Source organism: Atractosteus spatula, chromosome 15 (assembly GCF_055471065.1).
Source record: "Atractosteus spatula isolate fAtrSpa1 chromosome 15, fAtrSpa1.hap1, whole genome shotgun sequence".
NCBI lineage: Eukaryota > Metazoa > Chordata > Actinopteri > Semionotiformes > Lepisosteidae > Atractosteus > Atractosteus spatula.
The window spans coordinates 3,071,961-3,090,265 of NC_142720.1; the positions used below are offsets into that span (position 1 = coordinate 3,071,961).

The 18,305-nt window shown below is 43.2% G+C and overlaps 1 protein-coding gene across 1 annotated transcript; it reads left to right on the forward strand.

Moving 5' to 3' along the window:
- Window positions 1-491: 491 nt before the first annotated feature.
- capn2l (calpain 2, (m/II) large subunit, like) lies at window positions 492-17,867 on the forward strand. Its single transcript, XM_088933653.1, has 21 exons — window positions 492-833; window positions 2,418-2,487; window positions 7,026-7,144; window positions 7,714-7,847; window positions 8,394-8,562; window positions 9,072-9,155; window positions 9,791-9,876; window positions 10,098-10,172; window positions 10,620-10,777; window positions 11,280-11,449; window positions 12,215-12,226; window positions 12,803-13,014; window positions 13,452-13,488; window positions 14,085-14,150; window positions 14,450-14,507; window positions 15,025-15,089; window positions 15,599-15,667; window positions 16,153-16,231; window positions 16,408-16,524; window positions 16,821-16,879; window positions 17,457-17,867. Exons 1-21 carry the CDS (start codon window positions 597-599, stop codon window positions 17,478-17,480), a joined length of 2,100 nt encoding a protein of 699 aa, XP_088789779.1. The 5' UTR covers window positions 492-596; the 3' UTR covers window positions 17,481-17,867.
- Window positions 17,868-18,305: the final 438 nt, after the last annotated feature.

Consider the following 18,305-nt stretch of genomic DNA (forward strand, 5'->3'; position numbering starts at 1 on the left):
TTGAGAGAGGACAGGTTCTGCAAGTCCACACTGAAAAAAAAAACTGAAATAAATCCAGAGGTATTCTTTTAATTTTCCAGATCGTCACTGCCTTTTGGAAAAGAGCCTTTACAAAGGGCTCATTAATATTCATTGATACCAACATGGAGAAAATCAAAGAAAAAACAAACTTACATATAACATATTGGTCTATGGAAAATATACGTTCATACACTTGATAAAAAGCAGCAATCTTCTTGGTTCTAGTGAATAATAATTCGGGATTGTACAGTACATAATCCTACAGAGAAAAAAAACTAAATTATTTCACAATACTTTAATTGGACGTGATTAAACTATTTTTGAATTTAATACAAAAAGTTTATTTGGATCTAAACTGATTCATGAATAGGTACATCTTCTCAAAAAATCTTGAACACACCTTGGTGACTCACAGACGCAGTTCAGCCCTGATCAGTTTTCCCGTGTTTGTAACGTGACGCTTCGCCACACCCAGGCGGTACTGGACGCTCGGAGTCTGCACTCAGCTGCAAGCGACAGGAAAGCAGCAGAGCAGAGCAGAGCAGAGCAGAGCAGAGCTCAGCCGGTTGTGCAAGATGTCTGGGATTGCCTCTAAACTTCAGCACCAAAGGGAAAAGGCGCACGGTTTCGGCACCAACGAAAAAGCGGTGAAATACCTGGGCCAGGATTTTGAAGCTCTGAGACAGCAGTGCCTGGCGTCAGGGGTGCTCTTTGAGGATGAGACCTTCCCCCCCGTGCCCTCAGCCCTGGGCTTCAACGAACTGGGACCGCGCTCCTCCAAAATCCGCGGTGTAACCTGGAAAAGACCGACGGTAAGATGGTATGATCTCCTGGTGCTGATACAGTCAGACATCGCGGGCGTCGCTGCTGGCTGATGGGCAGGAGTTCGCAGTTCAGCGGAAAGCAGGCTGTGCTGTGGCTGCCCTGCAGTCAGTGTTGTTTTTAAATCCCTTTAACATGTAGGTTTTCGCTGTGCTGGATTCAGAATTGCTTTGCTATTTTAAAAGTACTGAGGAATTTAGAACTTGAGCTTTTAAAAGGAATTACAATTCTGTTAAAAAAAATCACAATCCTTTTTTACCATCCAATCGACCTCAAATTATTAATTTTAGAATTTGAATATACTAATAACTAATAATTCCAAACATGTTTGGAAAATGTTATTCTTTTTGTCTAGTATCCAGGGCATTCCACTGAGCAACCACACCCACAAACGTTTACTCCAAATTCTATCAAAGCAGAAGTCCCACCTCCTCTGGCACAGACCTCAGAGCTGACTGAGTGTACTGAGTTAGGAGCGACTTGTCTTGAACCTAAGGGCACCTTTCTATTCGGCTTTGAAATCACATTTCTCTTATTCCAGGGGTAGACATTTCCATGTTTCTGGTGTGAGTTTGCTGCTCCTGTTGTGTGCTGATGACAGGAAGGTGTGAAAGGAGGGAGAGTGCAGATAGCACAGGCTGCCCTTCGGTGCTGTGTCTCTCTCTGCAGACATACAGTACACACACACTGAGAACTGGTCAACCAGTGAGCCTCAGAGCTTCCAGGAGAAACCCTCCTGCAGGCTTGGGAGCCCTGCAGAGCCCTGTAGATGGACACTCTGATTCACTTACAGTACATAGTCATGGAGCTAAGAGAACACGTGATGAAATTGCAAATGAGAGGCAGCTCATCTGTTTCACTTGCTCTCTGTGGCTAAGCGTTACTCTGATCCCCTCCAGCTATTTCTTGAAATGACTGGGTAGCTGATGTTATGGGTAACTTTTTCATTCCAGCAGGTGAATCAATAGAGAACAAATATTTGTTTACAAAGATGATTTACAGGCCCATTTGTACAGAATTACCATTTCTCTTCTGCTTATGCAATGCCTTCCTGCATTGACAGTATCCTTCCATTTAGAGCTCTCTGTTAGAGCGAATATCTAGTCTTTGATAATGATGACTTAATTATTCTATTGTACTTAATTATTCAACTATTGTATTATCAATATGGCATTCATGATTTCAGAAATGCATTTATTATATAATAAAATATTATAATTATTATATCAGAAATTCAAATCTTGCTAGTGTGAAAATCATTTTTCGAAGCTGAATTTTTGCTAGTGCTGCAGTTTTTGATATCAAGAGACCCCCAAGTCCCACTTATATGACATGATTTATTTTAAAAATGCACCTTTTTAATATTAAAACAGACATATCAAAAGTTTACCTATTGTGGTATATCTGAAATAGATGACTTGAAGGATTTATTAATCTAAGCTTTTACCATTTAATATTGAACAGCAGTGTTGAAGTAAGAGGTTCAGCACTTGGAGCCAGTTGGTACTGTAAGTGTTTCCTGTGTTCAGCACAGCCTGTAGATTGACTCATACAGTACCTGCTCTCCTCTGCAGGAGCTGTGCTCCAGGCCCCAGTTTATAGTTGGAGGTGCCACCCGGACTGATATCTGCCAAGGGGCTCTTGGTAAGTTTCAGTATGGATAGCTGGTCAGCCAGCACACCCGCCCTGGCAGTGTAACACTCACTGCAATGCAAGAGTGTTTCTTGCGTCCACACTGCTCTCCTCTCTGCACGGCTCGGTCTGCCAGCAGGGGCTCTTCTGAATGCCACTCTTGTTTGTCTGCTTGCTGTTGGCTCAGGGTCACAGCCACACTTTTTCTGTCTTGACTTTAGCACAGGAGTTTCATTGTGAAAATCTGAGATTTGAGTAAATACTCTAAAAACTTGAAAATACACCCTTATAACCTTTAACAAAGAGCGCTTCACTGCAGATCACCAGAACAGCACCCACAAGTCTAATTTAGTTTTGCCTTTTCTCTGTGTAGTTTTGTGTATCTCCATAAACAGCTGTTGTTTAATTATAATTATTTGTGTAACTGAGTAGTTACCTTAATACTAGGTAATTTATGTTTATTAACTCAATAATATATTCAATGTGCTATTTGAGATTTAAAAGCGAATTATCTTGCACAGAAAAATAAAATGTTATTGAAAAAAATCTGTTTAAGTAGAACAGTCTTTTAATTAATTTAATAGCAAGAAATCCATTAGTGTATAAATGGTTTCTTTCACAATCTCATGAAGGACAGAAAGTTGTAACAGCCAGTTGATGGTAGATAAAATCTGATTAACTACTGGTTCTGCTGCTATTAATTCATGTGCAGCAACACTTGTGGTGCAGAGATGTCCATCAATATTAAAATACGGACCCAGGTCTATAAGTGATTTCTAAAACCTGACACTGGTCACCAAACTACTAGTGTTCAAATAATTTGTATAAAATACATAATGGATTAAGTTTTGTAGCATTTAAAGTATTAAATTCAAGTGATTTAGCTACATCATTATAAATCTGATAACATTCTGTTATTAGACCTGTGCAAACTAATCATTACAAAATTAAGTGTATTCCAGTAAACATCAGTAAGACTTTCTAAAGAACAGAGAGGCACAGTAAAGCACAACATTACCTGTGTGCAACCAAGGTAGAGCCGAGGAAGTGAGTCTCAGGAGGACTTTGAGAAGACCGTGCAAGGTGACAGCCTACAGGAGGAGAGGGAGTGGTCTGCTGGGTTTGCCTGAGGCAGTCCTTCCATTGTGGGCTCAGTAGTTTGTTCACAGAGTTAGTCAGAAAGAGCACACGGGACAGTCTGAGCTTGAAGCACTAGAATTAATTACAGTATGTTAAACTGAGTCTAACAGAGAATGCAAATAAACCTTATTAACTTGGATAGGCCCAGCTGCTGGAGGGCTGGGTTGTCTCTGATGTTCTAAAACAAGAACGGTGGAGGTACTGTAACAGCTGGGGCTGGTATTTGTCCGCCAGTTACCATGAAGAAAGAGCAGCTCTCTTGTTCTTAAACTTGTCTGTCCTGGCTCTTGATGGAAAAGACATCTGCCTATGACAGCCGGAGCAGGTCTGCTGTCTCTCTGCGTCTGTCCAGTCTCCCTGTGGGCTGCCCAGTCTGCTGGTGGAGCTACTAGGAGCAACAGACAATAATCTCAGCAGCAATGAGAGTAAAGCAGATGGGAGGGATAATGACTGACAAAGGTTCTCCTATAATGCAATTATTTTGTATGGTGGTGTTAGTACAACTCTTCTGCTAGTTTCAGTCCACTGATATCTGGATGTGGAAGGACAGGAAAGCCTGCATGAATCGAAAGGCTCATCAGGTGATTGAAGTGATTAAAAGAACTCCTGATCCAGAAATCCCTTGTACAGTTCGTACCTCTCTGCTACTATCTGTGTAGTTTAGTCAGCAAAGTTTTTACCAACTCTGGTGCAGAACATTTACAGAAACAGAATCTCTTTCACAAGCTCTGCGGTAAAGGCAGCACACAAAGCTGCTTTTATACCACAGCTTGTTTTCCAGTAAAGTATGGAAAAGATTATTGTTTTCCTCAGGGAAATACTCTGTTAACCTAATTTCTTAACATTGTCCTGTAATTGTAATTACAAAAGTCAGCAAAGGTCTTCACAGTGTTTGGCTGTGCAGTGAGAGATATAGTAACCTAGGTGAATGTGCAATGGTATTACTACATTCTGTCTATAATGAGTTGCTGTATAAATCTTGATTGTATGAAAAGTAATTTAGGACACAAACATACTCTTGTCAAGTGGATACATTTATTATTTTAAGGCAGCATTGAAGCTCTAACATTAAATTCTCTTAGTTAATGTAAACTTCGCTGCAAACCCCTTTGCCTATTGCAGATCAGCTCCTGCTGTCAGTGTAGTATAGTGTGTTGAAGACGGCTATATATGCAGAACCTTTGGTTGGTTCATCAGTTTAGCTTCACTGTCTGCACTGGCAGGTCGTTCTGAAGCTCAGCTGTCATGTTACTCTGTTACTCTGGCTGGATTTGCAAGCTTCTTGGTTTTGTTTCTCATATTTTATTCCATCACCTTCCACCACCGTCTGTCAACATTTTCTGTATCAACTCTGAATCTGAATCAGGTCCAGTTTTCCAGTTTATCATCCTAGTACTAGATGAAACAAGTTATATTTACTGACATTAAATATAAATTCATGTCAGCACAGCAGATCATTTTCCTCATATCATGATGCTTATTTTCTGCTGATCCTTAAATACTGTATGTTAAATCATGCCTGTGAAATCCACTTTGACTGTGCTCATGAGTGCTGGTCATTGTTCCATTGTTTGTAGAGCCCTGATTGTATTGAGTGACTCCCCAGTGTGTTGATTCTAAAGTACTTTTCCAGAAATAATTCCAGCAGCAGCTGAATTCCTAGTCAGTTCCTATACTCACAGTATGTGTTATACTGACAGTAATGGCCCCCTTGTATGTAAGCTAAGTGTGTGTTACCAAACAGGGAAGCTCTCTAAAGCAGGGGTGCCCAGCCAGTCGATCGCGATCTACCAGTCGATCGATCACAAGAAATAAATAAAAAATAAATGGGCTATTTGACTATTTACTTTTTTTGCTGGCTGACACTGGAAAAAAAGGCTACAGGAGCTCCATGAATAAGTGTTGTGTGTGCTACCCAAGACCAGTCTCTTGGTTATTGCCGCACAAACCCCACATTCGCTACATGGCATAGTGGAGAGAAATAGACTGGCCGTAAAAAATTCGCCAACAGGTTGATATGTTTGATTGCCTTTCTGATAGTTGTAGTATTTGAGCGAAAATGATAAAGCAAAGAGACCACGAAGAATGGGAGCATGATTATTTTTTGTACTTTCCCATTCAAATCTGCAATGCCAGCATCTATGCGAAAAAGGGAAATATAGAACAACATTTCAAAACTGCACACAAAATGTATGATGTGGACTTTCCTGCTAAAAGTGAGTTACAGAAAAGAAAAGTGGAAAAATTTCTACTAGCAGCAGTCGGTTTTCACGAGGCTTAATACAAGAGGGGAAAGCGGCAATCATTGCATCGCCTGACTAAACACAAAAAGTCATTCAGGGATCCAGAAGTAATAAAAAAAGTGTTTGCTGAGGCTGCTGACTTGCACTGGAATGAGAAAGCATAACCTATACAGAGCAGATATATAATTATCTTTGCATTCGTGACATGTATGTGAAGGTGCACCAGAAGTATCTTTCACTAAGAGATCGCACGACACGTTGGGTAAGCTGTGTGGTCAGGCAGGTTATGGGTGGTGGCCCAGCCTGCGGCCCGTGTCTGAGTGTCAGAGCTGGAAAGAATAAGGGCCGGGACTCAACCTGCATTCCTTTAGAGAAGGGGTGCCCAACCTTTTTTAATGGGTGTAGCACAGCCAGATCTGAGCTCAATTAGCCTGGAAGCAGCAGGAAGATACAGCACAGGGAAGGAAATGATGTGTGGATGAATTTGAAATCTCTGGGATACGCCTGTTTCCCTGCAGGCGAGACAGTGAGATCTCATCCCACACTCCTCTCCCTCTCAGCAGAGCTAAAGGAATCCCTGCATGTTTTTTTCTTCTGGATGTGATAGTGGGATAGTGAGATAGTGATTTTAGCAAACTATGCAGCTGGAGTGTGGAGAGGATACTATTTATAGCTGCAGAATCGAAGCAGGCACTGACTAGACATGTAGAGGTTCTTGGGTAACTTAAAAGTGTAGTACTAAAGCATTACCTATCCTGTTACAGCTGCTTTACTTTTCTTCTCACCTCTTCAGTAGTTTGGTCAAACTCTTGTTAAGGTGGAGAAGAAGTGTGATATGTATAATGAGCTTTATTGAGGCACCTCACCTGCTGAGGAGAATGACAACCTGTTCAAAAAGAATGAAGCTGTCCTTTCTAAAAGCAAACATGCCGTGTTGCTTACAAAATAGTGCCACCTACTGGACAATTTACAAGACAACAATCCATTCAGTTTTGTAACCAGCAGAGTGAAAATGATCTATTATTTGACTTCAAAATGTATTTTTCATGTAATTCAAATTGGGGAGACTGGTAATCCTTGTAATTAATATCTTTCTTTTTAATTTTGAAGGCTGTGCTGTTTCTCAGCAAGCCCAGGATGCCAGTCTGTAACTATGTTTCTGCCCAGGTGACTGCTGGCTCCTGGCTGCCATCGCTTCCCTGACTCTAAACGAGGAAGTCCTGACTCGAGTCGTTCCCAGTGGACAGAGCTTCCAGGAGAGCTACGCCGGGATCTTCCACTTCCAGGTAAGGCAAGGAAAAGAACCAACAAGAACACACAACAGGACTAGGGAACAGCACATATTTCCAGTGGTGTGTTATTATATCGGAGTTGTGTGCGTTATTGATCCTACTGACTGGGTTTCACCTCTGTGAGTGCCAGAAGAAGGTGTCTGGATCTTTCTTTCAGGTGATGACCTTGCCGTGACAGAGCTCCATTTATTTCTGATGAGCCACATGTTTCTGTTGTAATGTACAGTACTATTTTTTCAGAAACCTACAGTATTTTATTTCACTCTGCGGTAGAAAACTGCCACCAGTGTTGGAATAATTCATTGGTCAAGTGAAACATATTTCTCAGCTTGTAAGTAGTTGTTAATAAAAGGCACAATGTAATGCTTTGACAATTTCAGTTAGTGACAGGAAAAAAAGTCTTAAAATGCTATTTTTTTAAAAAAGCATGTAAGCACAGATGGGACATGGTATGTTGGGGTTTTCCTTTTTGTGTCTGACAATGGGCAGTTAAACCAGCAAATAAACTGTGTAGCACAATTGTTCTTTGGCAGTTCGAATGTTTTCTGTCTCCCTGCCCACAGTTCTGGCAGTTCGGAGAGTGGGTGGACGTGGTCATCGATGACCGGCTGCCCACCAGAGACGGGGAGCTGCTGTTTGTCCACTCAGCCGAGGGCTCGGAGTTCTGGAGCGCCCTGCTGGAGAAGGCCTACGCCAAGTGAGTAGGGTCACTGGTCTCTTTACAGACAGAGGTCAGCATCACACAGAGATCCTACACCATAACCCTAAATCATTCAGTGATATGCTTGACAAGAAAGTTAAAAAATCGAGTGTAGCTAGATATAAATATATTGTTGGGATAATTCAGAGTGAACGGACAAAAATGGATGCTCTGCTAAGGCTGTGTGAAAATATGTCCAGAAATCTTCTGGAGTGCACTGACTCTTGTTAACAAGACGCTGGAAATATTTGCAGACAAATACAAGCAGAAAGTGTCTTCTGTGGCATTTTCTTTTTGAGAAGGTGATTGTTTGTAATGAATCGATACTGCATACTGACTCATTTCATCCCAATACGGGGTACATCTGTGTACCTCAGAAGATGTTCTAAATGTCTGTGTAAGCAAGCTGTAATTTGCATGTGCAGAATTGGATTTCATGCTGTGTTGATGTGATGTGGTTTGGCCTGTCTGCTGTGGAATAACTGCAGTTGTGCTCTTCCTCAGAGTGGGTAGCAGGCCAGTAAAGAGATTTTTTATCCACAGACTGAATGGATCCTACGAGTCCCTGTCGGGCGGAAGCACCACCGAGGGCTTTGAGGATTTCACCGGCGGGTGTGCAGAGGTGTACGATCTGAAGAGCAAGAACCCCCAGCTCTTCAAGATCATCCAGAAAGCCATTGAGAGGGGCTCTCTGCTGGGCTGCTCTATTGATGTGAGTGGAACCCTGGGGTGTTCACCGCAGTTCATCTCACCTCACTTTGACCCAGCAGCTTCCTCAGTCTTCTACTCCAGAGGGCAGAGCAGTCCTGACCAACACCACTCTGTAAAACACCTTCGGGACATTCTAGAGGCAGGTGATTGAGACATAGCGGGAGCTCGCTAGGTCTGCAGGGCCAGCAATTGGGGAGCAGCCCGATGGACAGGGAGTGTGGTTTGACAGTGGTTGTCTTCAGCTCTTCTTCCTTCAGAGGTGTCCAGCTGGAAATGGTTATACTTATATTGGGGATCAAAACAAAGACAGAAACATTATATTGGACATAATATAAAGGGTAAATAAAAACAAACGTTTTAAAATTTCAGGGTAGTGTAAGAAAGAAGGAAATAAAGATCTGGTTGAAAAGTGTGATTTCTGAGGAAGCGCTGTGCTGTTACGCTTTCATGGCCATCGCTGGTACACGAGCACATGTGGAGGCTGGCTGATGTGTTGGCTCTACTGTTTAGATCACCAGTTCAGCAGAGACAGAAGCTGTGACGTCGCAGAAGCTGGTGAAGGGACATGCCTACTCTGTGACCGGCGCCGACGAGGTCAGTGTGAGCCTGCCGTGCTGGGCTAGGGGAGTGGAGGAGTCGAAATGTCTTCTCGGTTACCGTCTGGAAAAAAGTTTCATCCCCATTTCCTGTTGTTCTCGATAAAATACTGTATTTAGAATTGATATTTTAAAGGTTAGATGTTCTAGATTGAAGGTTTGAAAGTTCGATTAAGCAAACAGCCTTCAAGGTCAGATGAGCTGCAGATGACCTCCTTTATCCTTATCTTCCCTAAGCATCTAAGTCAAAAGGTTACATGAAAATAGTCATGTTGGTGACTTGTTTTCAGAAGGAATTGCAGTGAATTTAGGTCCCTGCCTGTGACCAGACTACAGTGTACAGTAAATGTTAGATGTCTTTCCTGCTGTCAGTGTAGCTGGATGTTTTCTTAGGGGACTCTTGATTTAGTAAAGCCTTGTGCGTATAGACTCAGTGTTGCAGGTGTACAGAGTTCTTATCCAGGCGTCAGTGCTCAACCTGCAGGATCACTCTACCCTGCAAACTGCTTGTCTGTATATATATCACAAAATCTCTAGAGCTGAACAGTTTGACTTGCTGGGAGCAGAAATAAGCTCCTCTCTCACAGATCACCACACATGTGTGAGAGGGGTGACTGGCTTTATCTGTGGCAGGTGAACTACAGAGGGGACAAGGTGAAGCTGATCAGGATCAGGAATCCCTGGGGCCAGGTGGAGTGGACTGGACCCTGGAGTGACGGGTAAGGCTCTGCTGTCTGTGTCACCTGTTTCTTCTCACACAGAGAACATCACTCATCTTCACCTCCTGTGTATTATTAATAATCTAGTTAGAACAATAGAGTTACATCCATCAAACAGGAGGTGCTACAACTGAGGAACTAAATCTTACAAACTGGTCCATAAGTTTGTACAGCAGCTTTATCAGAATACTGCAAATGGTGAAATGCCTTTTTGTGCACAGCTCTGTGCAGTGGAGGGAGGTCAGCGATGAAGACAGAGGGAGACTGAGCAACAAAGCTGAAGATGGAGAGTTTTGGTAAAACCAGCTTTTCTTTTATTCATCCTCCCCTGTACTGTATTTCTCTTCCTGTGTTTTCTCTATTTTTGCAAAAAGGAAGGTCCAATTCTGGACCTGGGGTGCTGTCAGTGTGGAGGTTTAAATGTTCTCCCCATGTTCACGTGGTTATCCTCCCAGTAGGTGTCTGTGTCTGCAAATGACTGGTGTCCCATCCAGGCTGTACCCTGCCTTGTGCCCACTGCTTGCCAGCATAGACTCCAGCTCCCCTGAGACCCTGTATGGGATAAAGCAGTTAGAAAATGATTGGAAATCAGGAGACAACACATCTGCTCTAACCTGTGCTGAACTGATACTAAGGACTAACTGAAGTCTTAATATAATAATAGCTCTTGCCAGATAGGCTGGGCTGTGGTGTAGAGAGTGACACACCGGTTAATCGTACTTATTTCTCCCTGTCTCATCCAGGATGTCTTTCTCTGACTTCCTGAGGCACTACTCACGAGTAGAGATCTGTAACCTCACCCCCGATGCCCTGTCCGAGAATTACAAGAAGTGGGCACTTTCCAAGTTCGATGAGAGCTGGAGGAGAGGCTCCACAGCAGGGGGCTGTCGCAACTACCCCAGTAAGGACAAGGACCCCTTCTCACAACACACTGTGAACTGCCCAGCTCCATCCTGCTGCTCTATGAGCCACAGCAATCTGGTTTGAACAAGTGATCTTCTCTTGCTTGAAGTGTTTCTTGTTCTTGTGCTCCTGCGGAGCTAAATGTAAGGTCTGGACCTGCATCAGCAGAGAGACTGGTCTGTAGTGGACAAAATGAAATAGAGATTTAAATCAAGAGGCTTGATTTGTTTCTTGCTCTTTACTCAGTTAATACATTACAGAGCATACTGGAAAATTTGAACTGAAACTAGAGTGGGTATCATTAAATATGTTATGCTAAAATCAATATAACAATAAAACAAGCACTTCAGTTTCTTCTTTTGACCTTTGGGAATTTGTACAACCATCTTCTATAGACCTTGCCTGTAAGAAATACTGGATGTCTGACGGAACAGAAGTTATTGTCGGTTCTACAGTAGGGAGTTCTGACTGATGAGGTATTGCCCCTTCCTGTTCCCCAGACACCTTCTGGATGAACCCGCAGTTTGTGATCAAGCTGGAGGAGGAGGATGATGACCCTCATGACAACGAGGTGGGCTGCAGCTTCGTGGTGGGTCTGATTCAGAAGAACCGCCGGCAGCTCAGGAAGGCGGGCGAGGACATGCACACCATCGGCTTCGCCATCTACGAGGTGACTAGACCCAGACCCTGTAGCATCCTACAGTGTCTCACATCATCATACATATCTGTATGTTTCCCAGGGCAGTGACTGGATGTGCCAGCTGCCTGGAGCTCTTCCAACTACAGCTGCTGGCTTCAGGTTCCCTCTTCTGCCCCAGCTCTTACCCGGCTGCCCATTCCAACTGCGGTCCTAGTCCTAGACTCCTACTGCCCTTTCTGCACCACTCTCTCCTGTCTGCAGGAAGGCATCATGCCTTCCCCTCCACTCTCATCCCTCCTGCCTGCTCCGTCTCTCCTGTCCCCTCTGACGTAACCAGCTGGCCGTGGCACTCTGGACTCCAGTATCTCTCCTGAGCCTTGCACTGGATTTGATCATTGACTTCTTAAAGGTCCTAAAGGTCAAATGTGAATAAGGGTGGTGCTATACAAAACTTGTATTGTAGATTCTATGCTCCACCTGTCTCTCATGGCTCCTTATTTAACTGCCTGTTTTATACATGAACATAATGAGTTTCCTCACTGTTTCCTGCTGTATTCAAACTACAGCACCTTTTAAACTACTTCTTACACCTGTATGAACTGTTCTTACTTGTATTAATAATGCATCAGTGGGATGAAGATGTACTGTGCAATCACCCACTGCAGTGAATGAACCATTGCAGGAAGATAGTCGGATACTCACTCCTAGATTTTATTACACTTTCTGCTACGTCAAACCTTTGTTATCTCCTTTTAATATCTGTGAATTTGTGTGTTTCCATTCTTGTCATTATAGGTTCCCAAAGAGGTATGTTACAAGAGGAATTACACTCTTGAGGAAGTAGTTTGTATTCCGCCACAGTACTTCTCAAATTCTTCAGGACTGCATTCTGCCTTTTTCTGTTATCCTACCTGGCTGGTACTTCTTCCAGCCAAAAGCCACAGGTGAAATAACAAGCTATTGTTATGCTTTTGTAAATCAATTGTAAGACATTAGCCCTCCTGTGTATTGCTAAAACATTTGCAAGAAAACTATAAAAAGTTCAAATAGAGATCTGTTATTATAAAATTGTGTGATTTTATTGTGAGAGACACAAAATATGCGCAGTATTGCACAGTATCACCGAAAAATAATATTATTAAGATTTATGCGTCCACAAAAGCAAGTTCAAGAACAAGGACAGTCTTCTCCAGATTCCAAGTGCTATTTGTCACTGTTGTCACTGTCAGTATGTAAGTTTAAATCTTGAACTAGCTGTTGTTTTAAACATGAGACGGTGTTTTGCTCAAATTACACCAGTAAATACCCTTTGTAAATAAATTTGTGAGCTCAATGGAACAAAACCTGAAGCCAGCAGCTGACAGTGGCTTTCCCTGCCTGCAGTTCTCAGGGCAGAGGAATGTTCACCTGAACAGGGACTTCTTCCTGAGGCACCAGTCCAGTGCTCGCTCCGAGACCTTCATCAACCTGCGTGAGGTCTGCAACCGCTTCACGCTGCCCCCAGGGGAGTACCTCATCGTGCCCTCCACCTTCGAGCCACAGAAGAACGGCGACTTCTGCCTACGTGTCTTCTCCGAGAAGCAAGCCGACTTCCAGTAGGTTCACAGTGCTGCGGACCAGTAGCTTAAAGGGCGAGGCAGGCCAGGCACTCAAGCTCACCCCTGTTCGAAGGCGTCTCTGAACAGGTCTCAGATATAACAGAGACACTAATATATAGCACAGCCACATGGGGGCGTAGAAGAGCCCTTTTCAGCTGGAGCCAGCAACCATTATTACTGGGTGATTAAAGAAAATGTATTTGTTCTGTGTTTCTTCAGGGTTCTGTTAGCTTGAGTTTTCCAAAACATCAGAAGACTGCATAATCAAAGCCCAGATAAATGTTCACCTGAAAAGTTTGATTATATTTAGAATTGCTGAGGTAGCTCTTTCTTACCAAATCCACATAACTCAAAAGTTACTGGACATGTGGGAAGTGCAGTATTTGTACTTCAAATCCTAAACTGGAAAGCTTATGACTTTGTGTTTTTTTCAGAGAAATGGACAACCCCATTGAGTCCAATGTGGAGGAGGTAAAGTTCACCGACAGGCTGTGGCGCCCCTCTCTGCTTTCACCCTTCAGCCTTTTCTTGGTCATCATTAGTAGACAAAGCCACTGAAGGTCTCTGCAGAGACATTTCTACAGACAATTTAATTTGAAGGACTTCTAGAAACTTTAGCACCATACATGAAGATGTGGGGTAGAATCTTATTCAGAGTACTGAGCTGCGTCTCTATCCAAGGCATGACCAGCCCTGCTCCCAGAGGGCCACAGTCCAGCAGGTCTGATGGGTGCCCCGCAGGTTATCAGTGTCCAAACACTGTGAGCAATTCTGTTCTGTTGTCTTAGTTTAGAGATCATGAGATGTGAATATGCTACTCTGTAGCTTTCATGCACCACAAATAGCCATTCCCCACTTAGTTAAATCAATTTAATTACTAAATTGATTAAAATATGTTTAAAGTCTTCAGGAAATGATCATTTTAGGGTGGCACACAAGACTGCTCAATAGTGGCTCCAAAGAACTAGGGCTGGCCAATCCTGATCTAACCCTTAATGGGGATTCAAAGTCCATCGGAAAACGGGACTGTCTGCGAAAGAATACCTCCTCTCTCTCTGTTCTTGCAGATAGCTTTATCTGAGGGTGATATTGACGACAGATTCAAGAAGCTCTTCGGACAGCTGGCCGGAGAGGTGAGTACCTGAGCTTTATTTCTTAAAGCAGGAGCTCACACACACCCAGGAGGGTTTTCATTCCAGCCCAATCGTAATGATCAGATGGAATTAATTGTTACCTTGACTGCAGCAGTTATGGATACACATATATGGAATAGCCCTTGTAAGTCAGGGTGAAACATTCAGAACATAACAGGAAACTCACGGCAGAACCAGGAGAGACCGTGCCTGTCTTCCAAGAGCTGCCAGCAGGATGTTCGTTTTCATCCCCTGCTTAATTATTCCTGATCCACAAACACGTTTGTGTTCTTTCACAGGACAGTGAAATCTCAGCATTCGAGCTACGTTCCATCCTCAACAAAGTGGTGACACGACGTAAGTTTCTTTAATTTATCTTGGTTCTTCTGTTTTTCAAACATTTCCTCCTTGAATTGGAAAGAAGTCTGCGCCTCTTAACCCCAATCCCAATCAAAATTCCCTTTCCAATCCTTGCGACGCCAGACTAGCCCAAATTATTTACTTGGATCCTTATTTTGAGCTCTTGAAAAGTTTCAGTTTTCCAAGACGCTTTAGGGAAGTGCTAAATTAAGAGAGAGCTCAGCTTGTTCACCTGAATCTGAAAAAGTGCCAGCACACCTGAGAATCGGTCAGGTTTTATCAGCAGGTGTTACTGTGGTGTCCTGAATCAAATCAACACCTTGCTGCCTCCACCCTCATTTTCTCGGTAAAGTTAACAGGCACAGCTTATAGCAGGAAGGTGCCCCTGTAGCACAGTCACTTTGTAATTGTTGAGCCATTCTAACACCTCTCTTGGGTTAGGTTACCAACAGTGAATTGCATGAATCTCAATTGTCACTACAGAGAAACGTGAGTGTGTTTATATATATTTTAGGTTCAGATATTAAAACTGATGGATTCAGCCTGGAAACCTGCCGTAACATGGTCAACCTCTTGGACGTATCCTTTCTCAAGTTCTCAAGTTAAAGCTTGTAGTTTTGGTAAGACACTGTCAGAGATCTAGGCTCAGTACAGTACACAGTGAAAATTCTTTCCTCTTGTGTGTGCAAATTAAAAATATTCTTGTCTCTCAGATGCAGGGCACAAATATCAGACAACATGTGCAGCAATGTTACCTTATTGGTGCTCTATTAGTTCTGTTCAAACTGAGCGCTTTGCTGCAGCCCCATAGCAGATTCTGTTCTGAAACAACAGGGTATCGAGTACCCTAGTGGCAGCACAGTAGTGTGTGACAGGTCACAGTGACAGTAACGCAGCCACAAAGAATTCATGTCTCCGGGATCAAAAACAGCTGGAAATTCTGTTCTCTGTTCAGTTCTGAATATTTTTATCACAATAACACAATCCGGTAGTTCACTCCTCATTTCAGATTCTGATGTGAAAGCTGAAAAGGGAGGAGCTGAAATTTCATAGTTTTTCCCTGCTTGTTTCCTTGACTCCTGTCCCAGAAGGATGGAAGTGGTAAACTGGGCCTATTGGAGTTCAAGATCCTGTGGACCAAGATTGAAAGCTATCTGGTATCTAATCCTGCAGACACCAGCTTTCATTGATTTGAAAAAGTCTGAAAAGAGTTCTGGACCTCGGTTATCATGCCATAATGGAATTCTAGAAACACAGCGAGCAGCTGATCCTGATCTCTACTTGAGATCAGATTAAAGATGAAGGAGAAGCCTCTCGTTTCAATTACAGTCAGATGCTCTTTGTTCTAACAAGTCTAAAGTTGAAACTTATTAAACTGTTAACTTTGTTCTGCAGTTCCAGTTTCCCTCAGGTGTTATGCTTTTTTATGGTTTCCATTGCTTTGGCTTTCAAGTTTTCACAGTGCTTTTCTACACCTGACTTTGTTTTTACCATAGAGTATGTTATTAGGGCCTCACAGAAGTTGGATACAAAGAACTGTTCACAGTTTCTCCGTGAGGCCCTGTACCCTGTTCCTGAGCCTGCAGTGCTCAGACCTCATGTAGCTTGTCTGTAGAAAGATTTGAGTCTTTGCTCCTTGCAGAATATCTACCGCGGAAAGGATGCAGATGGGTCTGGAACCATGAGCTCCCCAGAAATGCGCGTGGCAGTGGAGGAGGCAGGTGAGATCCTGTGAACTCGGCAACGTCTCTTCACAGGATTGGACAGCCTGAAGCCCAATACACTACTCAGCTACACTGCTTACGTTTTCTGTCAATGTTGTGGCAATACAAGCAAACCCTGCTTAATGAGGGCTAGACATTGCCAGTTCTGACCGCAGCTGTGTCTGTGACTCTAGGTTTCAAATTAAACAATGCACTGCACCAGATCCTTGTGGCTCGATACAGTGATCCCGACCTTACCATCGACTTTGATAACTTCGTTGGCTGTTTAATTCGTCTGGAGTCCCTTTTCAGTAAGTGACTTTTATGTGCATTTTAATAATGAATTAAGGATTTATGAACAGTAACAAAAGACAGAAGGCCTCTTGGCCCAGCCAGTCTGATTGGTTTATTTGTAGTGGATGTCCTTAATTGTTTACTTGACTATAGCGACCCAACTGTTTATTTAACAGGCAAACTGATCATCAGTTTCTTGAAGGTATACATTTTCAGCAAACTGATGTGATGTGGTATTCACATCAGTACGAGTCAGAAGAGAAGCTCAGCAGTTACTGGTTTGGTCTTCATTGGCACTGTTGTCTCTCTGCAGAGATATTCAAGACACTGGACCAGAAGAAACAGGGAGAGGTGGAGTTCACTCTTCTGGAGGTAAGCTAGTGCTGGCAGACTGAGCTATGCACCTCATTGGCCACCTTTTAAACATATTTGGACAGTTAAGGAATTATTGAATTACTCCTGCAACAATGAACACAATATATCAATATAAAGATCAAGAAAGCTCTCCTTCCTGTCTCAGAATGAGATAACTCTTCCCAAAATAATGTGTTTATTCCAGTAGGTTGGGCAAGTTGGTTAATTGTTTATAGTTCAAGTCCATTACACATCATTCCACTGTTATAATGAAATCTAATAGTAATTATTTAATTTACTAGTCACTAAATAGAAGAGAGTCACAGATATGGGCACTAATGTGCTGGTATCTGTAAAACTGGACCATCATTCAGACCAGACTGGTACTATCCTGACTCCGGTAGCACAAGTGACTCCTGTAAGTCACACAACCAGCCATCAGATTGGGGTGTGAGCTACATCTTACCCTCAACAGGGACCAGCAGCAGCTCACTGTCTGGCATTGCTGCCTGCATGTATGTACAGAGCTCACAGTCCGCAGCTGGCCTGGGGCTTCCTTCTGCTCCGACCTGACTGCTTGACCTCTCCTCCACAGTGGCTGAATTTCACTATGCTGTAATGCTCAAGAGGGGTGGGGACTGGACAAGCTGAGGACGAGACACCCCCCCTCCGCCCCACCTGAAGCACAGCGAGAGAGGAGTGCCCAATCCCATGAGGCAACTGCCAGCTGTCTTTTACATTTTCTTCCTCTAACTTTATACAGACGGTTTGCTACTGTATGGCTTCAAAGAAAAATGTATAAATAAGCAATACATATAGAACTAAAAAAACAAGTACAGAACAATACATTTTAAAAATACATTCTCCTATACAAATTATTTTTTGATGCTTGAATGGTGTCCAGTACTATACGAGACAGGCACCGCGCTTTCAAAATTTGTGTCTGTAAAGAAATGAAGAACAGAAAACTAGCATTGTTAATTGGGGTCAATAAACTTATTTTTGAACTGATTCACTGACTTTCATTGTTTTTTAAGTCTATACTAAATGACAGAAAAAGTGTGTCTACTTGTCTACTTCCACAGCTGGAATGTCAGCTGTCCACCAGCCTCAGGGGCCTCAGTACAGCACAGGCAGGCACGTCACTGACTCCTAGTCAGGCTGCGGCTCTGCTACCTGCCTGTCAGGTGCAGAAACCAGTTGTAGCTCAGGTTTGTGTTCAGTCAGGCCTGTACTCTGCTCACACGTGGCAACAGAAGCTGCTCAGACTCGCTCTGCTGAAAAGGCAGCTTTGTTCATGAGCCCTGGGCATCCAGCTGCCTGGAGCTCTCCCCAGCTTGAATTCCTCAGCGTCTGTACTGTAGGTGTCTTTTGTGCTGCTGCCCTCCTCTCTCTCCTGCCTACTACACTGTGAAAGAGGGTGCGGCCTCAGAGCTGCTGGGAC